Genomic DNA, 27,205 nt, shown 5'->3' on the forward strand with positions numbered 1-27,205 from the left:
AGTGACTCAACATTAATAAGCAGGAACGGGGGGAATTCCAACCACCTGCTCTGCGATGTCATGTCTTCTTCTTTCAGCCTTATAAGTCTTTATTGATACCCGGTACGAGTGTTACACACTCTCACGAGTACGACTTAATAATGTCGGTCTTTCCTCTACCGGCTCCAGTTTTCTATTTTCTTCAATGTCTTCAAACAGCTATTGTCATATGTACGACACCTAAAGGCTCGTCCTTTCGCGTCGGTTACAGCCTGTGGCTGGTATATAGCACATACCTATGTCACCTCAAAACGCATGAGCTCTGCGTGGACTGCATTCAAAAGTTGTATATAAACTTGTTCGCTTTCGTTCATACAGTCCATTGCATAAACATACTTCTGGTCAACGGTCTTGATGGCGAGACTGTCGCACACCGGAAGCAACCACATGGCCATGCCGGTATCCTTTGGCGCATTTGGTCTGCTCTTGAGATGACCTTTAATCCCAGAGGTATAAACTCGCCATGGCAAATTAGGAATATACCTCAATTCTCGTCTTTCTTTTCGGGGAAACCTGGGCGCGCAAAGTTCCTTGTTCGACAGTTGTCCATAATGGCCTGGCAATATCTCGTACTGGACGTTTTACTCAATGACTCTCATGAACGCTGGGCGAAAGGCAGACATTTGTCGCATTTAGATGTGCCTGATGGCCTTTTGAGTATGAATACTGTGGCGCAGATGGTTGGCTCTTTTCTTGTGACACGTTTATCCTTGGACTTGATTCATAGATCGTTATCGGTCTTCTGTGTTGCTACATTTTTGAGTGCTCCTCATGACTGGCCATCTATGTTTGGGAGTATGTTGGATACATACACACTCAGTTTGTTTTGGGGGTAAGTTGCCCTGCAGGGTTAAACTACTTTGACGCAAAAAGAGAACAACAAACATGAACAGCTAATGTGTCTAAAGTAAATTCTGGCATCAATTGCTTCGTTGGCCGTTCACAAGTGTATGCAGCTTTGCTGCCCACAGCATTGTCCGATCACCCCAGCCTTCCAGATATAAACGGTATATGACGTTCATGTTTGTGTTTATGCTGTCCAGCCTGCTCCACCAATTTGGTAGCTTCTCCATGGGTATCCGGCTTCGGGACTCTAATGCTCCTGTGTTTTTTTTCTTTACGGGAGTTGGTGTCCTCATTGAAGAGGCGTTCCAGAACAGTTTGCGCGGGAAACTACCAGGTCCTACAGATCCACAGAGCTTGAGTTTCATGTTAATGAAAAGGATTGTCGGCTATATATGGGTCTTAGTATGGTTGGGAAGTTCGGGATCCTATCTCATCTATCAAACGGTGACCATTGCTATTGTAAATAGATCTGTGGGAGTGCCTTATAGCATGGTGGAAAGCGTCGGTTTACAGAAAACTGGTGCGCTTATTGGGACTGGTGCGCTCGTTCTGAGAGTTGTATTAAAAACGAGTCTCTGACTGGCAGGCTAGTGTCAGTGAAGCATGTATATAGGTAGACTTTACTCTGTACAGAAATCTAGTTAACAAGTCAGTTAACATTCTGTTGTCTTTATTGACACCTTAAAATCCAGGCATGTATAGGACATCTTTCCCGCGGAATTGATAACGTCAGAACACCGGGAAAAGAAAAGTGCAATGTCTGATAAAAAGGAAGCGTTATCTTATAATCTCCAGTGATCCGAACTAGTTCTGATCATGAATATTCTCCTCACTCGAACAATAAAATCGACCAACCCAGAGGAATGATTGAACTCGGACTTAGCCGCATATCGCGCCTCCTCCAGCAGACTCCTCTGTCATGGAAGGCCATCCACATCGCCGGGACTAACGGCAAAGGCTCAATCAGCGCCTATGTGTCTCGTCTTCTGGCCTCCGGGGGTGTCCGATGTGGCCGTTTTACCTCTCCTCACTTGATCGACCGGTGGGATTGTATTACAATTGATGAAAAGGTGGTGCAAGAGTCTCTGTTCCGGCAGATCGAGGAAGAGGTAAAGCTGCGGGATCAGATACTGGGGATTGGGGCAAGCGAATTTGAACTTCTGACTGCGACGGCTTTTGAGATCTTCAACCATGAGCGGGTTGAGGTCGGTGTGGTTGAAGTTGGTATGGGTGGACGACTGGATTCGACGAACATTCTGAGCAATGTGCTGGTTTCCGTTATTGCGAAAATTGGACTGGACCATCAGGCACTGCTTGGAAACTCCATTGAACAGATTGCTAGCGAAAAAGCCGGAATTCTAAAGCCTCATATTCCCTGTGTGGTCGATGGCACCAACTGCCCGGAAGTTATCACGACGCTCCAAAGCCGTATACAGGAGCTGGATCTGAAAGGAGACTTTGTACACCCCGATGCGGTCGAAATCCAGGCTCCATCTTTGGCTCGTATATTCGAGAAACTGGATCTCTTGCCCCATCAGCGTGCGAATATGTACTGCGCTGTCTCGGCCATCCAGCTCGCTTTGCCGAAACTACGTCCAGGACTCGATGTTGATTCATTGCTTCCCCACCTATCGGAAGTGAATTGGCCTGGACGTCTACAAGGAATTGTACTCAAACCATTAATCGCCCGTAAAGAACCTATCTTGCTGGATGGTGCCCACAATGCTCAATCGGCCCAAGTACTCGGAGAATACGTGGAGCGCAAACTCCGTCCTCAGCGGAATAACGTTACCTGGGTTATCGCAGCATCACGGGGAAAGGATTTGGCGGAATTATTCGGTGCGTTCATTAAACCTGGAGATAAAGTCGCAACCACAGCATTCGGCCCTGTGGACGGGATGCCGTGGGTGAAGGCAGTGGACCCTACGGAACTGGCTACGTGCGTTCAATCATTCTCAGAGATTCAACAAGTCAAGGCTTTTGGCAAGAACATACCCGCTTCGATCAATTGGGCTAGCGAGGTTGCCAATGGTGGACCATTGGTCATTGCTGGTAGCCTTTATCTGGCATCGGACGTTCTTCGTCTCTTGCGCGAGGCACAGGCATCTGTCGGATCAGGGAGAGGGACGTGCTAGGAATATTGCTTTTGAGAGATACCCCGCTAGGTTTTGTGTGTGTACGAGTAGAGAAATATAGACAACTCCATGACTACTTTTATCTCGTTCTGCGCTCCGACTATGGATTGCTCCACAGCCCACAGCCAAACAAGGACCACCCTGCTATTGGCGGCGGCAATCCATGCGAGCACATACATACTATAGTATATACAAACAACTTCCTCTTAATACAACCGTTGATATAGTTCATAGATCGGATCTAACAAGGCTGATCGGAGAGACAAGCTGCGCGATTCAGGTGAAGCCCCTCCGAACCGGCTTGAGTGGAGAAGCGCAAAAGTTCAAGAAACCGCCCTTGGTTCGGTCGCTGTCAAAACAATAACAGCAGCAACAATCTGGACGGTTGCGCTGTCGCTTCCAGGTCGCCCCATTAATCGCATTATTACTTTTATCATAACCGTTGGAGGAAGATCAAGGCACTATTCGATGGGTCGCAACGTGTGTTGTGCGTGCGGGCAAGAGAAATCCTTCCTGTATGGTCTTTTTGTCCCTCGAGCGAAACCGTTCATTCTCCCCCAAGAATCGCCGTGGGCGCTTCTATTGTGTTCTCGCATACAATTATTATTTCTCCCGCGAATAATGGGCTAATAATAAATCACCCCTTGACCAGTTTCTGCTGACATGAACGCCCCGATCGATCCCCTGGCTCCTGCCGCATCGTCCTTTATTTACTACCCTCAACGTCGAATCTGAAACCCGCACAACCCAAAACCAAACGGCTTTGATACAGCGAATCTGTTACGGACAGATCGATCATGGTGTCTAGAACCAGCGAGCTGGGCGAGGCACCACCACCACAACGTCCTTCCTCTAGAGCAGCAGCAGCAGCACCGCCCGGGACACCAACCAAACCACGACTATCGAGACTCGGCTCCAGTCCTACCAAACGAGAGGACAAATCCAGAGATGATAGGGGACCGAAGACGACGGCTAAGGATGTTGCGGAACTCAAGGATTATGTATGGAGACGGGATACCCCTCCCTTTATTGCGCCCCATATGGACAAGAGAGGATGGGAGGCTGACGGTCTGATATCGTAAAGCAATTGGGTGACTGCTTGGGCAGAGGAGCATTTGGGTCTGTGTACAGAGCACTCAACTGGAATACTGGGGAGACTGTCGCGGTCAAGCAGATCAAGCTGGTGGATCTACCCAAGAGTGAATTGCGAGTGATTATGGTATGCTATTCAGCTCCAGACAGTCAAGGTATATCCACTAACTATGTGGGTTTGCAGCTGGAGATTGATCTCTTGAAGAACCTGGATGTGAGGCACAATGCTATTTTTCCTACCCAGGAACCGAAGCTGATATATTGTAGCACTCCAACATTGTCAAGTACCATGGATTTGTGAAGTCTGTTGAGACTCTCAACATCATACTCGAGTACGATTTTCTTCCTCTTGTCTGGTTTCATACTAATGGTTTAGATACTGCGAAAATGGCTCCTTACACTCCATCGCAAAGAACTTTGGCCGCTTCCCGGAGAATCTGGTCGGACTCTACATGTCCCAAGTCCTCCATGGTCTCTTATACCTGCACGAGCAAGGTGTGATACATAGAGATATTAAAGGTGCTAACATCCTCACCACCAAAGAAGGCCTAGTGAAATTGGCGGACTTTGGTGTGGCTAGCCGCACAACCGGTCTCAACGAGGCTAGCGTTGTCGGTACCCCATACTGGATGGCACCCGAAGTCATCGAACTTACAGGGGCGAGCACGGCGTCAGATATCTGGAGCCTTGGGTGCACTGTCATCGAATTGTTGGAGGGGAAGCCTCCATACCACAACCTTCAACCTATGCCGGCTCTATTTCGCATCGTCAATGATGATCATCCTCCTTTGCCACAAGGAGCTTCCCCAGCTGTCAACGACTTCCTTATGCAGTGCTTTCAGAAAGACCCCAACCTTCGTGTGTCTGCGAGGAAGCTTCTTCGACACCCCTGGATTGTCAACGCTCGCAAGTCTGATTCAGTAGTTCCCAATGAGGAGGCTGTCAAGAGCGTCCAGGAATGGAATGAGGCTCTTCGCTCGCCTGGTGCAGGTACCATGCGTAAGCATTTGAGGCCTGACCAGAATCTAACACCTTCCCGTTATACACCAACGAAGGATGTTTTGCCAACCCCAGTCTCCAGGGGAAATCTTGCAGACAAGTTTCGGTCACCTGTTTCCGGAGCAGATGATAACTGGGATAACGACTTTGATAACGCCATCTCCCCTAGTGCTCTGCATTTACCACACCTGAGACCGCACGATAATTTTGGCGGCCTGCTATCGTCTGAGAAGCTCAAGGCATTTGCTTCCCTTGATGGGACAATGACCAGATCGTCGGGTAGTTTCGAAGAATTTGGAGATGATCTTTGGCGAATCTCGAATAATAGCGAGACAGACTTGGAGACTATACGACCATCACCTCAGCGGCAAAGTACAACCCAAAAACTGCATCGCTATCAACCCGGCATGCATGATGTCCCGATCTTGAACCCGAATCCTACGCCGCCAGCGCGACAGCCTCGACCAGCTTCTTACTACAAGGAGAATTCCATTGAGGATTACTCTGACCTTATCATGGCAAACGAAGACGTTTTAGATAAAAAGCTTGGTGTTTTTCAGGTAAGGAAAAGCTCTTGATATCAAGAGTTATGCATGTATTAAATGTAAACTAACCGTTCACAGGATTCTGACGGTGAAACCAATATGCTGACACCGTCTCCTTCACATGAAATGGTCCGTTATGAGTGGCCTACTACTATTGAGGAAGACGAAGAACCTCCACAGCCCCAACTGAAGAAACGGATCTCAGTTAAGCGTCATCGTGCCATTGAAATAACAAAATTCGCGGAGAATGAGAACGATGAGGATTTTTCCGATATCCTGGGTCCTAATGAGTCGACACTGGATAAGCCTGATAGTGATGGGGCCTCAGATAAGAGCACGTTAATGCTGACCTCGAAGCTATCTAATAGATCCTGGCTCGGTGATCAAGATGATGAGGATGACCCATTTGCCCAACTCGAAGAAGGGTTCGACGAGATGGACCTAGAGGCCAATATCGCACGCGACAAGCATGCTCGACTCCGGAACCAGGTCGAGGGACTTGTCAGCACATTGAAGACATCGCAAGATGAAGAGGTACTGGCTGATATTTCCGACCAACTCTTGACGGTGTTCTGCGACCTACCAGAAACTAAGAACATCATCATGAGTGCCCATGGATTGCTCCCGATCCTGGAGATTTTGGATACATGTCGTCGACGTGATGTTATTGCCTGTCTTTTGAGAATCGTCAACGCAATCATCTTTAATGACTATGAGATTCAGGAAAATTTGTGTTTTGTTGGAGGCATTCCAATCATTAATGAGTTTGCGTCGAAGAAATACCCTCGTGAGATTCGACTTGAGGCAGCGGCTTTCGTACAACAGATGTATCAGACGTCCACTCTTACGTTACAGATGTTTGTCAGTGCTGGAGGTTTGAACGTTCTGGTTGAGTTTTTGGAAGACGATTATGAGGACGAACGTGAACTCGTCCTGATCGGGGTTAACGGAATCTGGAGTGTGTTTGAATTGCAGGGCTCGACCCCGAAAAATGATTTTTGCCGGATCTTGTCGCGCAACTCCGTTTTAGACCCTCTTTCTCTCGTCTTAAGCAGGGTGTTGGATGAAGAGGGTGAACTGGCCGAGATTGTTGAAGGTCGGATTGCAAACATCTTCTTTATCTTCTCGCAGGCTGAGAATCATGTCAAGGAGATGGTTGCTGAACGGACAGTACTGCATCGGGTTCTGAAAGAATTGCGGCGCATGACCCCGGCTCACCAGATTACTATGTTGAAGTTCATCAAGAACCTGTCGATGCTCTCGACTACTCTTGATTCCCTTCAGAACTCGAATGCCATTGACGTGCTGGCGGACTTGTTGCGTTCAACCTTCAGGCGTCCCCATTTCCGGGAAGTTTCCAATCAAATCTTGAATACGATCTACAACATGTGTCGACTGAATAAGTCACGACAAGAGGATGCAGCCTTGAATGGCATTGTCCCTCTGCTTCAAAAGATTGTCAAAACTGACAGACCTCTGAAGGAATTCGCTCTACCGATTCTTTGTGACATGGCACACTCCGGCAAAGTCGGTCGCCGTGAGCTGTGGCGTAATAAGGGTCTCGCCTTCTATATTTCTTTACTTTCCGATCCATACTGGCAGGTTACCGCTTTGGATGCTATCTTTACTTGGCTCCAGGAAGAAACGGCCAAAGTCGAAGAGCACCTGCTGGAAAACCGCTTGGACAGGCCATCGTTTACGGACTCGGTTGTCAGATGCTTAACTATCTCCAAAGCGAACGCTTTCGAGAACATTCTCGAACCTTTGCAGAAACTCCTAAGATTAAGTCCTCCTATTGCTTCGACACTTGCACGACCAGATCTCTTCACGAGATTAGGCCAGAAACTGCATCACAACAAGGCTGCAGTTCGATTGAACCTCCTCCGCATAATATCGAGTATTTGCGACGCTAGTGAAGAGCAAGGCGGTCTTCTTGCCGCATATGGTCTGCTTGGTGCCATCAGCGAATTAGAGAATGACCCTGCCATCCTGGTTCGAGACATGGCTGGGAAACTGATCAGGTCGAGCGAGACGTACAGCCTAGGGAAACGCAAACCAGGCGTGAGACGCCAGAGCACATCCACCACACCCCCCGGTCTTCTACCAAATCAATCCGCTCCATCAACTCCTCGAACAAGCCAGTCAAAGGCATACTACGAAGGACGAGAGTCACGACATCCGCGAAACGCTCTTAGCGGCTCAGCGCTGGTATTGCGACCCGCCAGCCGGGAAGGCGGAAGTCCTGTCTTACCACCACCTGGATTGAATCTGAATGGTGCCTCTGGGCTACCGAAGAACAGACTACCTCGTGGGATACCTGGGCTCCCTAAGCGGTCTCATACAGACTTGTTACCGGAAGACGGAACGCGACCTCCTAGCTCGCTATCTCGACGAGATTCGATTCTTTACCGGCGACGACGGCCTACACATGGAGAGGACTGGGTGTCATGATTGGTTTTGATTCTTGACGTGACGTTGTCTATAATTCTGTTTACTTTGGGTGGTCTTTTGGTATTGCTTTGAGCGTTATTAAAGTTGAATGGGTATATTCTTTTTGCATAAAAATACAGGTCATACATAGAGAATACACTGAACCCATGAACTGGACATCCATAATAGTAGAGTAGTCCAACCGAGCCCTGGATCACGTGCATCGCCGGTCCGAACTGCGGCGAGTTCCCGAAATTCTCCTGATGGCCGACCAGCGTTTCTTGCGACTATATCCAACAATGGCCTGGGTTTGAACTCCCAAACAGGTACGGCAATTTTCTAATATCACACCTAATCACACCGTTGTTCATTGACGCCCCGTCGCCTCCGGTTCGGTATGAGAGCAGCGCTCCGCACGCCGTGGCGAGTTTCCGGGTTTAACCCTGCGACGGTCCTCCGGCACACGACGAAATCGGCACCGGCACCGTTGAATTGTTTCTATTCCACATCACTTACCACTACGAAGTCAATACCGTCGTCAAGATCATTCGCCAGTCTGAAGAACAGAATCACCACACCGCAGGAACTATGCACACGGAGGCGAGTCCTGCCGCTACGACGTCACTATAGTTCGGAGCCCCCTGCACAAGAAAAAGCCAGCAACGGCAACAATGGGGAGAGGAAATCGGGGCATGGCCATTCTCGGAAGAAGATATACCTTATCATTGGAGGCGTGCTGGGTGTGGCGGCGGTAGTGTACTCGGACGAGGTGCGGCATCTATATCGAGCAGCGGCGAGAACCGGGCGAGTGGTTAGTGCGTTGGCGGTTTGCATTAATGAGTAAGCTCGTTCTGTCTCCCAAGTTACTACTAAAGGAGATCTACTTATACGCCTGGGTTTGTTCTAGTTACCGGGTTACGTTGAAGCAAGAGGCCTCCTCGCCGGAAGAACACAATGAGATTATCAAAGCTTGTCACAAGCGCTGTGCAGAACGGACGCTACGCGTACTCGAGAAGAATGGGTCTATTTTTATCAAGCTGGGACAGCATTTGAGTAGCATGGGGTATTTGCTTCCGCTCGAATGGACGACGACTTTCATCCCGCTGCAGGATAAATGTCCCGTTTCATCGATCGGATCCATTGAGGACATGTTCCTTGCCGATACCGGCCGTCGCATCGATGAAATTTTTACATCTTTCGACTCGGAGCCTATCGGCGCTGCTTCCCTGGCGCAGGTACATATCGGTACGCTTAGAGAATCAGGACAGAAGGTTGCTGTGAAGGTGCAGCATCCAGCGTTGGCGGAGTGGGTGCCATTGGATCTGGCATTGACGAGGTTCACTTTTGCGATGCTGAAACGGTTCTTCCCGGACTATGATCTTGAGTGGTTATCGAGGGAGATGGACTTTTCGTTGCCGGTGGAGTTGGATTTCCGCTGTGAGGCGGAGAATGCTACCAAAGCAAGCGACTATTTCAAGAAGCATTCTGATGCGCCGTTGGTTATTCCAAAGGGTAAGCCTCGTCAAACTTCGTTACAGTATACCAGCTAACAAATACAGTGATGTGGGCCCAGAAACGCATCCTAGTAATGGACTTCATCTCCGGCCGCCGCCCGGACGACCTCCCCTTCCTCGACGCCAACAACATCGACCGCGACGAAGTCTCTGCCACCCTAGCCCATATCTTCAACGAGATGATCTTCGGCGACAACGCGCCGCTCCATTGTGACCCCCACGGCGGTAATATCGCCATCCGCCCAAACCCAAACTCTAGCAGCCCAAACTTCGAAATCATCCTCTACGACCACGGTCTATACCGTGAGATCCCGCGGGACCTGCGCAGGAACTATGCGAAGCTCTGGCTTGCGGTTATTGAAGCCGATGAGGGACGGATGAGAGAGTATGCAAGGAAGGTTGCGGGGGTGACGGATGAGCAATTTCCGTTGTTTGCGAGTGCGATTACAGGACGAGATTATACGGTTCTTACGCAGAGGAATGTGGCATCTTCGAGGACGGCGGATGAAAAGGAGAATATCTCGGGTGCGTTGGGTGAGGGCATGTTGCAGCAGTTAGTTGAGTTGTTGGGCCAAGTTCCGAGAATTATCCTCTTGATTCTCAAGACTAATGATCTTAGTACGTTCCCCTTTCCTCTTCCGTCACCCTTGTCGTGATATGGTGTATACTGATAATGAGACAGCCCGCAACCTCGACGAAAACCTACACACGCGCCAAGGCCCCCTGCACACATTCCTCATCCTTGCCCGCTACGCCACCCGCACCGTCTACGAGGAACAACTCGAGAATATCCGCGAGTCGGCCGGTGGACTTCTTCGTCCACTGAACTTCCTGCGGTTCCTGATTGCGTGGATGGGATTCTTGCGGGTGGAGTTGAAGTTGTCGGTGTATGAGACCGTGCTGTCTGTTAAGAGCCGAGTGGGGATGTTGTAAAGTTGCTGTGGGTTGTGTATACTGGATGTAATGATAGAGATGGATAATGTTTATGTGTGAAGGAATGGTTGGATACAGAAAAGTATAGTATAGATAGATTGTTTATATGGCACGGGTGGGTAATCTGTGCATCAGCGATGGCGTTTGTATTTAATGAGGTCTTTTCATACTCTACTTCAGTGCACACTGTATAAAACTAAACATCTGGTTTAGGCACACTCGGTGCTTCTTTCATTAACTATAAGATACCATAGCTCCGAGAACTATAACACAATGCTTCGCCCAAAAGGAAAGAGAAATTGAAAAAAGAAAAAAAGTTTTAACATAACAAAAAAAGGAAACAAAATAGAAAAAATATACATCCAACAAATTCAATTTGTCAGAAACGAATCGAAGAAACCTCCTTCAACCTTGAATCCTGTCACTCGAGCAAAGCGCAGCCGAAGTAGAAAGAAGTCATGCCATGAAAAGGATGGACATATCAGGTGGTATCACAAGTCGAACATTTTTGGGAAGGGGAGAATTTTTTTTTGTCGGTTTTTAATTTAATTTTCTGTTTAGGCAGTGGCAGAGGTCTTCTCGACCTCAATCTGGATGTCAGGAATGGCAGCACCGGTACCACCAAGGTCAGTCTTGACGGCCTTGGGATTCTTAGTGTAGTAGTCGGAGATGGCGGACTTGATAGCATCCTCGGCAAGCATCGAGCAGTGCACTGTTCTTGTCAGCACAAGCCATATATGCAATATATAAATATATATATATGGGAGGACATACACTTCACAGGAGGAAGACAAAGCTCCTTCGCAATCTCGGTGTTGCGAATCTTACCCGCCTCATCAAGGGTCATCCCACGGACCAACTCGGTCAGATAACTCGAGCTAGCAATGGCACTCCCGCAACCGAAAGTCTTGAACTTGACGTCGCTGATTTTGTTGGAGTCCTTGTCGACCTTGATCTGAAGCTTCATGACATCGCCACAGGCGGGGGCGCCGACGAGACCGGTGCCAACGTCACCGTCACCCTTCTTCATGGCGCCGACATTGCGGGGGTTGTTGTAGTGGTCTAGCAGTGCATGTGGTCAGTATTTCTTTTTTAGTTATTGGGAGGATGTGCGACATATCTTTCTCATGATAGCTCCTTGTTTGAGGGAGTTGTGCCCGGAAGAGGGATTGTGTCTGCTGCACACCGGAGAGGGCGGGTGTGATGCGAGGCGTCACAACAGGGCCGAAGGAGCGGGGGACGACGGTAGCGATACGCTTGAACATGGTGAAAACTGTAAAGGGATCACTGCACAAGTGACTATAGTATATTATCGATGGATGGTAGAGGTGTAGTTGAAAGTGGTGAAAATGATGTCGTTGAAGAAGGATGGCGATTGATTAGGACTGCAGTAATAATTCTCGCCCGGATTATTCATACTGAACTAAACCATATGCGGAAACCCCGTCGCCTCCGGACGTCCGGCGTCGGCGACTCGGGGTTAATAATTTATGACGTTGAGGGTGTATGTATTTTGATGCTCATTGCTAGTTATATCATTGTTCTCTATTCCTAGTATAGTAATCTTTTCCATAGTGCAAGGGTATCGGGGTACTCTGGAGAATACAGTGACTACTCATAGTTGTGTGGGCGGGGAACTTCCCAACTCCGACGAATTCTAGCCTCCGACATCGAAAACGTCCTCCTTACAGTTTCGCCAACTCACAGCCAGACCAAACCCATTACCAAGCAACGTTTTCCGTCGGCAAACTACGCCCTCCCATTGGCCGAAAGCGCTTATCATGAATAACAAAAAGACTCTGGGGAGGCCAGCGGGCGTAAGTTCTTTCTTTGTGATTCCTTATCTGATCCATCCGATACGCCGCATCTGATAATCCTACATCCTGTACAGTGGTACTCGCTGATTCACAACACAACGCAACACATGTAGTCCTGATAATAATGTACTTCTAATAATTATTAGTCCCTCAACGCCCCCATCGCCGCATTTACAATGGCCGTCCTCCTCTGTTCCTACTGCATCGCTTCCATTCGCACCGCCCGTCGCGAATCCCAGTCTACATACACTCCTGCCTCGCAACGAGAAAAATCCGAGACACGGCAGCAGCAGCAACTCTCCTGGGTGCACCAGGCATTGGAGGAGCAGCGAGAAGTGGAGCAGAGGAGAAAAAGTTGAGGATCATCCGGTTTCTGGATGTCGGATTATGATATCACGTGGAGAATGAAGTCAATGTCAATTTTCTGAGTACAGTAACTATCTGCTAGAAGCCTATGAATCACCATGGTCGTGCATTCTGTATCTGCAAGTAAAGTCAGCAAGGTGAATAAAATCAGAAATATAAAAGCAACTGCATCTCGCATTTCATTACGGTCAGAATTTTCAGTGTGTGTTTATATGATCACATCCAAAATCCGAAAATAGTAGACTTGGATCATGGATATATAAGGTTCATCACAGTAATGAAAAAGCAGCGGTTTCAATTGCATCAAGCAAGACACGTACCTGAATGGCATCACATAATTATTGCCAATTGTCGAGTCAAATGTGTGCGGAAGTCTGTTTGGCGGCGGTTGTGTTTTTTTTCCCTCGGTAGACAAGGGCTGCCAAGTCTGGTCACGTGGTTAATAATTGACGTCATTTGCCATATGGGCTGTACCTGTCCCCTGACTGGCATTCAGGCTCATTGAAAGTATCGCGGGTATGTATATTTTATGGGGTAGTAGGTACGTAGATATGTATGTACACAACATGCAATCCATGCAGAACAAGGATAACATATAACAGAGACGAATAGACAATAACGCTCATCAAAGACAAAAGGATTCCTCGGTAAGGCAGGGTAAACAACCACCAATCTAAAACAAGAGGCACGATTGCATGTGTCAGGATCTCCTCTAGGAGTGATACCTTTTATTTCTCGCAATAGAGGTATCAATTTGTGTCAAGGGTAAAAACATCCAGGTCCCCTTTTGATCAACCTTTAATCCCATAAAAGTACACGGTTATCAACTGTTAAGCATATAAAATGGCAAGTCTCGCAAGTATCCAAAGTCCGTCAGTTTGACCGGGCAAAGGACCTGGGGCTTGTGTTTAAAATCGTCTTCGCTGCCACTCATTTGGCAGATACTGATAGAGCATTCATGACGAGCTAAATCCCGGAGAGATCTTTCTCTTCAACCTGCCGACGCTCCATCTCTCCGTCATGCTGCATAGTGCCAATCAATTTCCGGAGGTATTCATATGTAAGCATCGTAGTCATAGCGGCCGGGACAGCACGGAAGAGATTCGTGCCGATTCCCGAGTAAAATGCACGCCAGCCTTCTTCCCGCAAGATTGTCTGACAGGTACGAACGATGCCGGTGTACCGCGGCCGATTGGGCATGCCATCCGACGAGGCAGCACCTGCAAGACGACCACGACCATTTAACTTCTCTGTCCCTTCACGAAATGTTAGCTCTTCGGCCGAGGACCGTGGCGACATTGTTCGTTGTTGCGTCTGAAGCCTTGTCCGCAACACTTCATGTGGATAGGTCATGGTGCTGGCACAAATTTTGCTGAGGAATGTAGCGAGAGAAATCCCAAGCCAGTGGGAGTCGCCATGTTCGGGATGTTCTCCAATCCCATAGCCCGTAATGGCCATCTTCAGATATTCGTAGAGTGGAAATTGAATGGCCACATGGAACAATCCCAAAAGCGCTGGCGTAAGCCCCGAATAGAACGAGAGAATGCCTTCGTTTAAGTACATCTTGCGAGCCGCATCAAACGTATTTTTATATTGCCATGGTGCCCTAAAGCCTTCACTATTGGACCTTGGACTTTGAGACATGAGCCGTGTCTTGATGACCCATATTGGATTTGTCACTATGGTCGAGCACGCGCCTGCCGTGACGGAAGCATAACCTCTCGATAGCCACCAACTACCTGTAATCTTTTAGTAAAACTCGCCCCCAATTTCAACAAAAGATGAGAAAACTGACCAGTGGTTTCTTCAAAGTAATCTCGTGACCGGTCGTATACTGCCAAGTAAACCGCCCACGTAGGCAAATATCCCAGAAGCATGGGACCCAGTCCCTGGTAGAGCCCTCGGAGACCATTCTCCCGCCATATCATGCTTCCTGTGCCTAACATGCCGCGGTATAAAGTCCTTGCCTCAATCGTACTCCCCGATCGCCGCAAAAAGCCACCTTGGGCTTGTAGCTTTGTCTTGATGACATCGAGAGGGCACGTCACAATCCCCGACGCTACACCAGCACTTGCTCCGCAAAACGGAGTAATATAGGATTTCGGTATATTAGTAGAAAATATTCTGATTTGAGTAAGGAGATTCGAGGTAAATGTGTTATGAGATGAGGGAGGATGAGCGTGAGATTCTGGGTGTTCTTGGGAGCCGTTCGAAGCTCCCGAGCTGCCATGGCCCTCTGACAACATATTTTCAACCACGGACCTAGCAGGTTATTCGGATTTCTATATCACCGATGGCCCCCGGACCCGAGCATATCGCGCTCGTTCCGGAAACCAAGAATCGTATGACTCGTTGCGCTGTGACGTTGGAGAAAGCGGTCGTGCGGCGGGGTGGAAAGTGGGAGGATCGAATTGACACGGCAAACGAGAGGAAATCAGAAAAATCGCCTTTTTTTTTTTTTTTCTGTTGCGAATATCGACGTCTGTACTATCTTAAGAACAGACGGGCGGGGGTTCCTTAAATATCAGCTCCCATCGAGGAGCAATCCGGAATTCAACGGTTGACGATCCCCATGCCAACACACATGAACAATAGGTGCGGAAACACAGTAAGGACGCCAATTTTGATCGGAACGGGAAACAACGGATGGCGAGGGCAAGCAAGGGAAGCACGCGGAAACAGTAATGTGGGAGACCGGGATAAGCGCAGATGAAGGAGGATCGAAGTCGTCTGCGGTCAGGTGGAGGCGGGAAGCAAGCAAGGACCCGGCTCCAAGCGTGTAGCAGCCTGAGGCATGTTAGCATGTTAATATCACGTGCGGTACATCGGAATCGGTCGGAGTAAATACCTTAATTCCCAGGCATAAATCAGGCATAAATCAGGCATTAAACGGAGAAAGTCGCCCGCCCGAACGTCCGTTTTGCACAATCTCCAACGCCCGGCCTGAGACCTCTTGCGATAACCCCCTTCCACTCCACATCGTCAATTGTTGACCCGGGAATCATACACCATGTCCGCCCCTTCTCTGACCAGCTACATTGTCAAGCGCCCATGGCTCAAGCGCTGGATGACGCCCATCGCTGAGTGGTACATGGACGCGGCCGGCTATAGGAGACTTGGATTGAGGTAAGTTACCCTGCTGCGATATCCAGGAAGACGCACTGGTGTAGGCGGCATGGCTGGAACGATTCGTCTCAATTACGACACACCGACCTATTCGCCTTTGTCCTGTTTCAGTCTCCGCCTGTCCGGACTTTGTCTTGCACATACACTGGGGTAGTACTGACAGGAGCTAGGTTCGACGACATCATCCCCGAGGAGAACGACGTCGTTCAGGCTGCTATTAAGCGTCTTTCTGCTAAGGAGTCCTACGACCGTGTCTTCCGCATCCGCAGAGCGTTCCAGGTTCGTTCCAGCCGTCCGTGATTGCCATCGACAACACCCATGACCTAACTATTTTGCTCGTCTAATACAGTGCTCCATTTCGCACACCCTTCTCCCCCCCGAGGAGCAGACCAAGCCCTCTGAAGTGAGTTCATTTTTCCATGTTCTAAGCTCCTGCTTGCCGTTTTCCCTCCACCTCCTACGTCAGGTCCCATTGACCAATCTCGTGGCGCGGATTTGTAACCCGCATTATATCGGGATTACAGCTCCTGCGCTTGTTGTCAAGGGGAGCTAATGCTTCAGAATGAGCACAGACGCTAATTTTTGACTGTTTATAGGATGTTGAGTACCTGAGCCCCATCATCCGTGAGATCGAGAAGGAGCGCAAGGAGCGTGAGGACCTCGACACTCTCTCTGTCCGTCGATAAACGATCCCACCCATTCATCGAAAAGCAAACGATAGAAAGAAAAAGAACAATGTTTATCTAGAGGGGTGTGGTATGAAGGATCGGGAAGCTGGGTCTGGAATTCGGCTGCGTAATTGGTGTTGCCGGTTACCATTTAGGCCTCTCGTCGAACCATTCAGTTACGTGTACTGATACTGTACAAATCAATTCTTCGCTGTTCTCTTGTCCCACTCATGGTATTGCGGTAATCGTAAGTACTGCACAATGGTCATCTCTGAACAAGGTCTCCAGAGATGCAAATTATATACATGGCGTAGTCCGCTACAACCCAATATCTGAGTAACTTACGTTCAGAATTACTACTGTACCGCATCAAACATTCAACACAGCAATATCCACGCCTTCCACGCGCCACATATACCACATAAAAAGGCTCCTATAGTGACATGTTAGAAGGATCCAAGCCACCTTGTCTATGCACATAAGGGGGTCATACCTATACGGAGAGAAATTGGCGGCCAGCTCCAACATCTCCTTTTCAGGCATATACTTGAACTTACCGTTGCCGCCCTTTGCCTTGATTTTGTTGATGTCTCGGCCCGTGAATGCTGCGCAGCCTCTCCTGACTTTTTGTTGGCTTTCTGCTAGTGATAATCGGTTAAAGAACACTCACTGTACACCCAAGTCACCCGTAGAAAAAACATCAATCCGTTTCAAAGCAAAGCAAGCAAACATCTCAACCGACCACAACCCCAATCCCCGGACCGCAGTCAACTTCTCCACAAGCTCCTGATCACTAGCATTCAACAGCATCCGGGCACTCAATTCCCCAGCAGCGAACTTCTGCGCCAATCCTTGGATATACTCGGCTTTCCGTTGCGAAAGACCCACCGTCCGCAGCGTAGCAATATCATACTGGATGATCTCCTCTGGCGTTGGAAACCGTTTCGTCCGCAGAGTAATATCCTCTATATCCGAATTAAACAGCGCCACGAATTTATCTCGAATCGACTTCGCCGCTGCCCCCGAAACCTGCTGTCCGATTATACTACTGACCAAACTTCGGAAAGGATCGACTTCCTCCGCCAGACCCTCGGGCGAAAATAGATGACATGGGTGCTTCTCGACGACTGTCTTGAGACGCGGATCAGTAGCGATCAGGTGCGCGACGGCTTTCTCGAGGAGTGTGCCCGTCGTGGTTGTGGGACGGGGCCGGCCCGCCTTGCTGGGCGAGATTTGCTCCGTCCCGGGCGAGTAGGCGACTAGTGAAGACCCATGGGGTGTGAGGAGGGTTGCGTTCGTTCTGTGTGGCTCGACGGGTCGGTCGAGAGGAGGAGGGGTGGAATGGATCCTGCTAATGCTATCAGTGGGTAGTAACGGGTTAAAGGTGTTATCGTTTGGGTCTGTTGCTGCTGCTGCTGCTGCTGCTGTTGGTGGTGTTGCTGTTGCTGTTGGCTCTGCAACTTGGAGGGCTTCTGCGGGCGGAAATTTCCCAGCAGAGGTCTTTTGTGATTTCTTTGTTTTGGTAGTTGGCTTTTGTGCCTTGCGAACCCCTCTCTGCTGGCCTTTGTTGATCTTGGGTTGTTGGATTGCTGAGGGCGGGTTACTGCTGGGGGCCGCGCTCAAACGCGCTGAGCGTCTCACGGCCATCGTTATATGCAGACCGAGAATGGGGAAGGATTGGTCTTTAGATATGTTCCGATGGTGTATGTTCGAATGCTGTTAAGTCCCCTGTATGAAGTCATAAAGAAGGTTGAGATCGGAAGTCTTGGCTGTGGAGTGTTCTATATATATCTTGGCATTTTCTACATTTATGGCGATAGCTATTACACGTTTGTCGTTTTCATGTGTTATTATCATGGTACTCAAAAGGGACACAGGAAGACTGTATTGATATTTTGGCTGGAGCTGATATGTCGGCATCTAAGCAACAATGTTTCTGAAGAACGGATCATCCATAAGAACACCAATATCATCCGGCTGTTACAGACCTAGCCACATCAGTCTCACGTGACTATGCGGGGAGACAAGGCAGAATCATTGGGTTACAAGGAATAATGGAAATACAGAAGGAACAGGGATTCCAGCTGATAACCCAAAGGATCAGTCACGTGATCCCTACCATTTATCTACCATAAATGGTATACGGAATGGTATATGCTACCATCTATCTACCCTAGATGGTATACAGAATGGTAGGAGAACGGAAGATATATAAAGACACTCATTCATGTACTCAGTTTAGTTCTTCGCAATCAATCTAGTTAATCAAGCATTGGTTACCTTCTAGTTTCTGACTCGTCCGCACTTAACCAACAACCCAGCATACGTGCTCGGTTGGCCTTGTTTCTCTATTCGTTACCTTTACCGTTTCTACTTGTTGATTATCTTACGGAGCCTGGAGGGGGCGATATACCTTCGACGTGATATACAGAGGACCTGGATGGTCATTGAGCATATGAGTGCTTGGAAGACACTTAGGATAAGTGTCCTGTCTCGAAATACAACTAACTAGAACCCTAGGTACGATACGAGAGAAGCCAGGTTGTGACACCGGCTTCATGGTAATATAAACTTCCCAAGGCGTCACAGACTCTTCCCTCGATTCATTCCCCTAAGCCCTCGACGGCATAACAATGCACGCCCCAGGAATTAAGGCGGCATACCTGCTTCAAAATCGACAACCTTACCTAGTCCCTCATCGAAATCGAGACTAAACGTCGTAAGATGTCTCAACTGGTCACAATAACATCCCCTGGCTTTGCTTCAAGCCCACACAAGTCTTCCTAGCCAACACCTGCGTGGATACACAGTACGCAGGGATTTCGTTTATTGAGGCAAGTTTATTCCTAAACTGGAGTACATCCTGTGTAAGGCGAAGAATATCTATCTCTTACGCATCTTCAAATGCTATTTGGTGGTTCCAGAGGGGTAAATGTCACCTCGTACTGGAAAAGTCGTGTTTTCAACATATGTATTCGGAAGGGAAGGCGGACGCGCCTTCGGAGGTCAACTGTTATAGTAACTCTGGCATTCTCATTGTTCCTTGCTCTCATCGGATGCTGGGCTCTATCGATACTGACTCCCAGAATTGCAGTGGAGTATAATACAGACGGCCCCATCCCAAGAGAATGATCCAGTCGAGGGATGGCCATGATGAAATATCCTTCTGGAGAGCGATCTCGGTCTCCGCAATGTTGGCCGCAACGGTCACATTTGCACCACCATTCGTCGCTTTGCAGTACTGCGCGAGAGATTCCAGGATCGTCCCGGCACCAGTGCTACCACAAAAAATTCGAGAAGGACATAACCAGAACAAACCTGCTCGTAAGACATTTGCTTGAAACCGGAGGACCGGACATTGCTGCGACGCTAGTTTGAAGCATGGCGTAGGAAAATACCCTCAGGTTGGACACACATCATGATCTTCGTCATGGTCAAAACACTTGACTCGTAGCATGGGCGTAGCTTCAGGTGAGGAGCCAGAAAAAGCAATATACCGTTTTGTCCTGTAGGCCATCGGGCTCACTGCGCAAGATCACATCTCCTGCTAACCATGGAATATGAGCGACTAATCTGCTTATGCCATCCTTAATGGTATTGAATGCGGCTTTGCTGTTTGTTGCGTTGAAGTGCAGTATATAGGGCAGGTGGATTTTGGCAATCATGTGGTCGAGAGACGTGAGTGCGAGGAAATCAGGATTTCCTGCCGTGATGCTGTGACATTAGTCAGTGTCAAAATAAATACTGCTCAGGTCCTGGAAACCGGACAACCTTAAAAGCAGAACGCCAATGTTTTTATCGATCTTAAAATGAGACAGCTTCGGACCGCTCCGCTAGGGCGAAGTATAAGGGCGATCTGATGTACATTTCGGCGGCTGTGGAGGATATCTGCCAAGGAATATCTCTACTTCACCCAGAAGCAACAGCCATACATCTCACATGGAGATTAGCGCGAGATTTCGACTCAACACTGTAATCCCTGATCCATCACTTGGATGTACGTCCAGGTTGGCACAGTCATATGCGAGCGATACATGGTTCTTCGGTGTGCTGATTGTCACGGAGTACGGGCATCCACCAACAACGCAAGATGTTTGTATACTTTGGCTTGTTTGAATATAGGGCAGGAACCCCCTTCGCACACTAGATAGTGCAGCGCCGGCAGGCCCAGCTTCTTTCTTTCCTTCTCCATGTTAGTATTTTGATAGAAAGTCTACCATTAAATTCATATTGTTCGAGGTTGCCACATCGATTGAGTCAAGATATGCTCTTTGATTTGATTTTTTTTGTGCATTTTTCCTTACTTGAAATCAGCACTGGGCGCCGAGTCATTCCATGACAGTTTGCAGCTTACTCTTCCGATTCAGGAAGGGCAAACGGCCATGATGAAGAGTTCCCCACCGATTCAACCGTAGAAATATGGTGCAATGTTGATCATTAGTCCAATTAAATCTCTTATTTAAAGTCAGGGTCTACCACCTAGAGTTACATTAGCCACATGTGAATTTGTATATGGGTGAGCAACAGGTTGTGCTGTATCACATACATGTTCGGTGTCAGACTGCTATATAAAGAATAGGGAGTCCCGTACATAGAGACGTTGCTTTTCTTCTAAGCATGATCTGCTACCAGGAGGTACAGTATTTCATCTCTCTGAATGTCACACTTTGTTCACCTACCTTTTGATCCACTATATCATTTTTGAGAATGGAATACCGCTTCTCGTATTTGATGGACCCGTCGAATTATAGAACAGATGGGCTGTGCGACGGAATTGCTGTCCGCAACCACCGAAACGCAGCTGTAGGGGATCTCGGGATTATCAGACTGCACAAGGAGTGGGGCGAGTACATAGGGCCTCCACCCACTTCTGCAAGCTGCGGTGGTTTGGGCCCGCAGTACGGCTTTACATCAGTGGCATTACCTGAATGTCTTCCAGAGCGTCTTGAGATTGTTTCGTATGCGATAGAATTTGCGTTCATTCACGATGATATGGTCGATCCGCCGGGAGAGACCGATGTGAGTATACCGTGGTGATTTTTGCAACGTGGACTGATTTGAGAGCAGCGAGATGACTTAACCTACAAACTTGTGGACGCTTTTAATGAAGACCTAAACGGTAGGCCAAGTCTTCTTCTGGGGGGAAACTCATGCAGAGCAGAATGGTCCAGCAAATGATGGTAATGGACCCTAAAACAACAACGTCATTGATGAGATGCTGGGCAAAATACCTTAAGTATGGCGGTGGTAACCGCCAACGGACGAACTTCGAAGATTTCGAAGATTATGTAGAGCACAGGATTATGGATTGTGGTTCCTGGTGAGGTCTGGCCCTGTAATGTCAACGAGATGCGATGGCCGCTGGGGGCTGACTGCAGATAATAGGTTCTTGACTGGACTTGCTCTCTTTACCATGGGCCTCGTCGTCCAAGAAGAGGAGGAAGAGATATGCCATAAGCTGACTCGACCAGTTTGGGGTGCGGCTAGCCTTACTAATGACCTCCAGTCCTGGGACAAGGAGTACAAGATAGCCCAGGCACACGATAACCATGAGCTGAGAAACGCAATTGGGTGGTTGATAAAGCAGCATTCAATAAGTACTGAGACAGCGAAGCAACGGTGTTGCCAAAAGATCAAAGCTTTTGTGGCAGAGTTCGTCCAGACTCTAGAGTACAACAAAGTCAGGCAAGATATCTCTCAGCCTGTACGCACCTTTGTTGAAGCGGTGCAGTATATGCTCAGCGGCAATCTCATCTGGGGCTGGCAATGTCCACGGTACAACCCTGACTGCGAACCGAATCAGCTGCAGCTTGCCACAATGAAAGCATTAGGATACCCCTTTAGCTCTCCCCCGCAGCTTCTTCATCGCCTCAACGATCCCTGTGTTGTCCTCCGTCGAGATCTTCCAACTCTAAGAAAGGCTGTCAGTAATTATCCATCACCCTTCCCGGTGGCTCAAAACTAAGCACACAAAGTTCATTGATGGCCCGTCACATTACATTGATTCTCAATCGTCCAAAGGTATCCGAGGGAAGACGATAGATGCAATAAGCTTCTGGCTCCAGGTTCCGGGACAAGACTTGGCGGTAATAAAAAACATCTGTCGCTTGCTACACGGGGCCTCCTTGATGCTCGATGATATAGAAGATTCGTCGAATTTACGTCGCGGTCAAGTATCAATACACACCGTTTTTGGCTGTGCCCAGACCATCAACTCTGCTGGCTACCGGGTAAACGAGGCATTGAAGGAGGTTAGCAAGCTCGATAGTCCCGAATGTACTCGTATATTTCACGGTGAGCACACATGTCTTGCTCCTCACAATGATACTGGGCGAATTTCCTAAAAGTTAGAGATAATAGAGGAGATGGAGAACTTATACATCGGGCAGAGTTATGATCTCTTCTGGACATTCAGCCTCACGTGTCCATCTATGGAGGAGTATATGAAGATGGTGGACTATAGTAAGTCTTCTATTATCACAAATGTTTGTTAGCGGCCGACAATTGACATTTGCAGAAACTGCTGGCTTGTTCCGCATGGTATCCAGGCTCATGCAAGCCATGTCAACCTCGAAGACGAAACCCGACTTAACTAATCTTATGACACTTCTGGGGCGATACTTTCAGATTCGAGACGACTACCTTAACATCACTTCCATCGATGTAGGTGCTATCCATATTTAATTCATTTCACTCGTTGCTGACATTCCCGACCCCTCCAGTACACTCAGCAGAAAGGTTTCTGCGAGGATCTAGACGAGGGAAAGTATTCTCTCATGCTCATCCACACCATGCAAACTCAACCAGAAAAGAATATACTCCTGCGCAACATACTGGCACAGCGGCGAAAGAAAGGGAAGGTTTCAGATGCCCACAAGCGCATTGTGTTGGAGCAGTTAAAGCAAAGCGGGAGTATGGACTTCACGCTTGTGGCGCTTCGGAAGCTGCAAGCCGAGATTGGCAAGGAGGCCAAGTTGGTTGCGCAAGATCGTGGAATAAAAAGCCCCTTAGAGTCATTACTTGGTGTGCTGGAAGTGTAAAAGTTTCATGCGTATTCAAGGCATACTAATCACATGAGAACTATACCCGGCAAAGGCTCTTCCTAATATCTATTTTGGTAATTTCTATTTCTTTTCTTTTCTTTTTTTTAAGAAAAAAAGTACGTATAACACAGAGACTAGTGCTTACCATTTACAGTAAAATAGCTTTTGGTAAGACATCAGGTCGAAATTAGACGAACAGGATCCGGTGCCCAAAGCCATGGGCGGGCAGTCAACAGGCGACGGCAAGCCAGGGCACTCAAATGTATCAGTAGCACGAGAAGAGGAGGCAGAATTGGTATACGTGCAAGAAGTGTATCCATGCAGTGCGTCGGTGAACTTCCAAATAGACGGAAAGTCCCTGATATGAACATTTCCTGATATGGCTTTCGTATTGAACTGGATAGACGAGCAGGGCCATTTACGATCTGGGTCGTCGAGATCATATTATACCGCTGCTCAGAAGTCAGTGGTGTTAGTTGTTACCGTGGCATCGCAACCAATAGCATGATAATGCAGGAGATGGAGGCAGTGCCTTGGGGAGTGCAAGAGACCTAATAGTCTAGCCGTAGGCTTGGAACAGGATGGCGTATAGGTAGAGCTGGTGTTGTATTGATCACCCTCATTCTCAACATTATGATTCAGCGGTGAGCTAGGGTCAATAGAGCTCGCAAAACCTGTGTCCAGGCCGTCATTCTCGCTACATCCACAGCCGAACATGCAGTTTCAGAAGATATCAGTGCAAAGATTACCACGTCCATTTTTGCACTCAGGTCCTCCATTGCCATGGGTCACGGTGATCTTGGGGATCTTCAGAAAGATATCATTGTAATCGCTCCCATTGCTGCCGTGGTTGTCGTCGTCCTGGTTATTGTCATCCTTGTCGCTGTTGTCCTTGTCCTTGTCATCGTTGACATCTTCTCCGTCATCAATATCATTGGGAACATATATAGCTGGCCTGTGAGTAAGGAGGCAGGGTGATCTTGCGCGCCACTTTGAAATGAAGGAGGCCTATCTCATTGAGTGAATTGTGACCATCAGTGATGGTCACCACCTGCGGAGGAAGTCGTGGCTCGGGCTGAAACGTCAAATTGTCATCTTTAGATACCGGTCATTGTCTATGGCGGACGAGTAATCACGGTACTCGTGCTGAGAGGCAAGTCCGGAAGGACAAGGACGCATGATGCTGGGCAGTTTACCGAGGAATCCTCTCCTTTCCACACGAGGATATTGACGTGACTGGCTGCGTCGAAAAGCTTCTGGGTAGTATTGTCATTGTCCAAGTCGATGATCTGGTCAATTTCGGCATTGGAAATGTAACCAGCAGTCTTGGTACAATTACCAGACGTAGCACCAGAGTCAAGTCCAGTATACTTGTCCATAGAACCAGTACATCCAGAAGTAGTCATTTGAAAGGATCGGCCACAACTGGCTACAACAACGATCACCTTGGATGACGAAGCTCCAGCCTTGGTGATCATAGTGAGAGCACTCATGGTCTCGATCAGGTTCACCTGGGACTGGCGCAGGCACCGGAAAAGCAGCCTGGATCAGGATACTTGTTCCCATAATCCCACTGACCATGAAAGTCGCATGTCATGTAGACAATATAGTCCACCACGTCCGAAATCTCACCAATCAGAAAGCTCTTAAAATTCCAATAAGAAGCGGATACAACAATCGCTAGTGCCTTACTAGACGACAGCTTCTGACGAACCAGCTTCAGGGAGTCAAGGTACCGGCCACCATCACCAGGGTCGCCGGCGGGAAGCCTGAGGTATCAAAAGCATCAGGATATTCCAGTTGAAGCCAATGCTATCGATATCAGATGAATTGGGCCACATTGTCTGCGAATTGCTCTCGGTTGGTGTCTGTCACTCCTTTGCGAAAGACGAGAAAGGAATCTTGGGGCGTCGAAGACGACCATCCACCGAAAGAAGGAATACGTTTGAGGGACCCCATTTGCTTGAGCCTGTCAAACTAGTCCTGGATAATGTTACATTGACTTGGTAGTCATTCGTGACGGTGGCGAAGGAGAAATGGATATGAACGTAGGCGGCCGTATGCAAACAAGTGATGCCCATGGTCAAACAATCGCCTCAGAATAGCCGATTTTGATGAACTCGCCCGGGACCTTGTCATTATTGACAATACTTGTGCCACAGTTTGAGATGCACCAATTAGTGCTATTGGCGGCCGTTCTAGGTGCCCCAGTGGGGGAGTTGGTCGCAATGCAGAAGTCAGGTGATTCCACACTAGCCCCAGATATCATAGCAGGCGTTGATCGGACAGGAATTGAGATCAATGAGTTTAGTCCCATTGGCTGGCTTTTCTGTTCCTGGAACCTGACAGCGTTCGACATCATGGCTGGTATAGAAGGGTCATCTGAGCTGAGACAAATATTCTGCTGTGCCTAGGGGTTATCGTACTACATCCAGTCCCAAATATTTTCTGTTGTACTCCTAGATGTCGTTTTTGAGATGCCGTTGGAGGCGGCCAGCTTAAATTACGAGTCCCCCATTGGACCAGGTGTGTCGTGCAGGTTCCATCGGCCTTGGGCTTTGGGGGAAACATCGGGCAAATCGCCCACAGAGCAGCAGGCACGTAGGCCAGCCTGCAGCATTGAGCACAGTTTGTCATCCGAGTCGTACTTGATGAAATCGAGACCGGAGATCTCACTTTTGGCCAACGTCTCACAGGAGTCACCAGACGCAACCTGAGCAGTATCACAAATACTTCGTCGCAGACAAGAGTGTGAATGACCATGGTGAGAAGGAGAGTTGCGATGCATCTTGTCATGTGCTCTCCTGTTTACTGCCATGTTAGAAGATTTTGGAGGCACGACCATGTGCAATATTGATTTGGACAGACCCTTCGAACGATCGAAGTGAGTTTGATACTTTGCCTCATTCCAATTCCGTACAATTTGTTGCACTGCTGAGAAGTCGCCGGAAGTGTCCAAGACGAATCCAAATTTCCTGTTCGCATTGATATCGCAGTATTGCAAGGCTGTTCGATCGGTAATTGTTTGGGACCTGATATGCTCGAGGAACGTTTGCACCGCATTAGTAGCAACGTCAGCATGCTGGACTCCATGTCCGACATATATTCCAACGAGTGCATTTCCGGAGTAACTTAACAGAGTCTCAGAAACGCCATTATTGGATGTTTCGAGGTCTGCTGGATTTCGCTCACGGCGTCCCTGGTGTTTGCGGATGCGTGAGAGACAACTGGTCTCCACCATCCGAGCTGGAAATTCATTTCCTCATCCGAAAACGATTTGGAAGATTTCGATACATACGCAATAATGGCTCAATTATCTTTGAAAACAGAGCATATGCGAACTGATGTGTGGCCATCAGAGTTTCCTGGCGGATTGTATATGGAAAAATCAAGAAGCATTGTCTGATTGCAGGCGGCTACAAGATCAATATTGGGGTAGGAGCTCCAATGTTCTGGGTTTGCCCTCGCACCATAGGGAGCTGGGCATAGACTTCAAAGTAGAGACCAAGCCTGATGATTCACTCCGGCAGTTGCGTGTTTGGGATATACGATAGCGGTGAGAAACATGGAGAGCTGGAGAAACGAGCGCATTCCAGCTCCTCCACAACGGGCGGAGGGTCGAGACATAGGAAAAAAAAAAAAAAAAAAAAAA

The 27,205-nt window shown here is 48.4% G+C and overlaps 11 protein-coding genes across 11 annotated transcripts; 6 read left to right on the plus strand and 5 right to left on the minus strand.

Annotated features, from left to right (window-relative positions):
* Nucleotides 1–590: 590 nt before the first annotated feature.
* EURHEDRAFT_400048 (dihydrofolate synthase) lies at nucleotides 591–3,020 on the plus strand (the record flags this gene model as incomplete). Its single annotated transcript, XM_040779975.1, has 5 exons — nucleotides 591–834; nucleotides 860–871; nucleotides 933–987; nucleotides 1,104–1,423; nucleotides 1,681–3,020. 5 exons carry the CDS (start codon nucleotides 591–593, stop codon nucleotides 3,018–3,020), a joined length of 1,971 nt encoding a protein of 656 aa, XP_040641560.1.
* A 797-nt stretch (nucleotides 3,021–3,817) lies between these two features.
* EURHEDRAFT_400049 (serine/threonine-protein kinase) lies at nucleotides 3,818–8,107 on the plus strand (the record flags this gene model as incomplete). Its single annotated transcript, XM_040779976.1, has 6 exons — nucleotides 3,818–4,098; nucleotides 4,128–4,239; nucleotides 4,297–4,326; nucleotides 4,380–4,444; nucleotides 4,489–5,671; nucleotides 5,735–8,107. The coding sequence occupies 6 exons, from the start codon at nucleotides 3,818–3,820 to the stop codon at nucleotides 8,105–8,107; spliced, it is 4,044 nt and encodes a 1,347-aa protein (XP_040641561.1).
* A 376-nt stretch (nucleotides 8,108–8,483) lies between these two features.
* Nucleotides 8,484–10,533, plus strand: EURHEDRAFT_512970 (ABC1 kinase family protein; the record flags this gene model as incomplete). The annotated part of the gene is made up of 4 exons (XM_040786111.1): nucleotides 8,484–8,926; nucleotides 8,994–9,598; nucleotides 9,646–10,218; nucleotides 10,283–10,533. The coding sequence occupies 4 exons, from the start codon at nucleotides 8,484–8,486 to the stop codon at nucleotides 10,531–10,533; spliced, it is 1,872 nt and encodes a 623-aa protein (XP_040641562.1).
* Nucleotides 10,534–11,090: 557 nt separating this feature from the next.
* Nucleotides 11,091–11,605, minus strand: EURHEDRAFT_449175 (putative iron-sulfur cofactor synthesis protein (Isu1); the record flags this gene model as incomplete). Its single annotated transcript, XM_040783792.1, has 2 exons — nucleotides 11,091–11,245; nucleotides 11,308–11,605. Coding segments are annotated over 2 exons (453 nt in total), but the record flags the coding sequence as incomplete, so codon positions are not given.
* A 489-nt stretch (nucleotides 11,606–12,094) lies between these two features.
* EURHEDRAFT_409159 (uncharacterized protein) lies at nucleotides 12,095–12,890 on the plus strand. The gene is made up of 2 exons (XM_040781016.1): nucleotides 12,095–12,350; nucleotides 12,497–12,890. The coding sequence occupies exons 1-2, from the start codon at nucleotides 12,315–12,317 to the stop codon at nucleotides 12,707–12,709; spliced, it is 249 nt and encodes an 82-aa protein (XP_040641564.1). The 5' UTR covers nucleotides 12,095–12,314; the 3' UTR covers nucleotides 12,710–12,890.
* A 792-nt stretch (nucleotides 12,891–13,682) lies between these two features.
* Nucleotides 13,683–14,962, minus strand: EURHEDRAFT_449449 (putative mitochondrial carrier protein; the record flags this gene model as incomplete). The annotated part of the gene is made up of 2 exons (XM_040783814.1): nucleotides 13,683–14,455; nucleotides 14,512–14,962. 2 exons carry the CDS (start codon nucleotides 14,960–14,962, stop codon nucleotides 13,683–13,685), a joined length of 1,224 nt encoding a protein of 407 aa, XP_040641565.1.
* Nucleotides 14,963–15,638: 676 nt separating this feature from the next.
* EURHEDRAFT_409161 (ubiquinol--cytochrome-c reductase subunit 7) lies at nucleotides 15,639–16,737 on the plus strand. The gene is made up of 4 exons (XM_040781017.1): nucleotides 15,639–15,842; nucleotides 16,013–16,121; nucleotides 16,192–16,245; nucleotides 16,439–16,737. The coding sequence occupies exons 1-4, from the start codon at nucleotides 15,727–15,729 to the stop codon at nucleotides 16,526–16,528; spliced, it is 369 nt and encodes a 122-aa protein (XP_040641566.1). The 5' UTR covers nucleotides 15,639–15,726; the 3' UTR covers nucleotides 16,529–16,737.
* A 142-nt stretch (nucleotides 16,738–16,879) lies between these two features.
* On the minus strand, nucleotides 16,880–19,869 carry alkA (DNA-3-methyladenine glycosylase II; the record flags this gene model as incomplete). Its single annotated transcript, XM_040786112.1, has 4 exons — nucleotides 16,880–16,943; nucleotides 17,004–17,129; nucleotides 17,181–18,138; nucleotides 19,848–19,869. The coding sequence occupies 4 exons, from the start codon at nucleotides 19,867–19,869 to the stop codon at nucleotides 16,880–16,882; spliced, it is 1,170 nt and encodes a 389-aa protein (XP_040641567.1).
* Nucleotides 19,870–21,217: 1,348 nt separating this feature from the next.
* On the plus strand, nucleotides 21,218–23,550 carry EURHEDRAFT_400056 (bifunctional terpene synthase/polyprenyl synthetase family protein; the record flags this gene model as incomplete). Its single annotated transcript, XM_040779977.1, has 7 exons — nucleotides 21,218–21,529; nucleotides 21,634–21,830; nucleotides 21,896–22,433; nucleotides 22,486–22,804; nucleotides 22,862–22,972; nucleotides 23,028–23,173; nucleotides 23,233–23,550. 7 exons carry the CDS (start codon nucleotides 21,218–21,220, stop codon nucleotides 23,548–23,550), a joined length of 1,941 nt encoding a protein of 646 aa, XP_040641568.1.
* A 1,857-nt stretch (nucleotides 23,551–25,407) lies between these two features.
* EURHEDRAFT_409164 (uncharacterized protein) lies at nucleotides 25,408–25,700 on the minus strand. The gene has a single exon (XM_040781018.1). The coding sequence runs from the start codon at nucleotides 25,632–25,634 to the stop codon at nucleotides 25,425–25,427; it is 210 nt and encodes a 69-aa protein (XP_040641569.1). The 5' UTR covers nucleotides 25,635–25,700; the 3' UTR covers nucleotides 25,408–25,424.
* Nucleotides 25,701–26,056: 356 nt separating this feature from the next.
* On the minus strand, nucleotides 26,057–26,794 carry EURHEDRAFT_374864 (uncharacterized protein; the record flags this gene model as incomplete). The annotated part of the gene is made up of 1 exon (XM_040778693.1): nucleotides 26,057–26,794. One exon carries the CDS (start codon nucleotides 26,792–26,794, stop codon nucleotides 26,057–26,059), a length of 738 nt encoding a protein of 245 aa, XP_040641570.1.
* Nucleotides 26,795–27,205: the final 411 nt, after the last annotated feature.

The sequence above is a fragment of the Aspergillus ruber genome (genome assembly GCF_000600275.1).
Source record: "Aspergillus ruber CBS 135680 unplaced genomic scaffold scaffold00004, whole genome shotgun sequence".
Taxonomy (NCBI): Eukaryota; Fungi; Ascomycota; class Eurotiomycetes; order Eurotiales; family Aspergillaceae; genus Aspergillus; species Aspergillus ruber.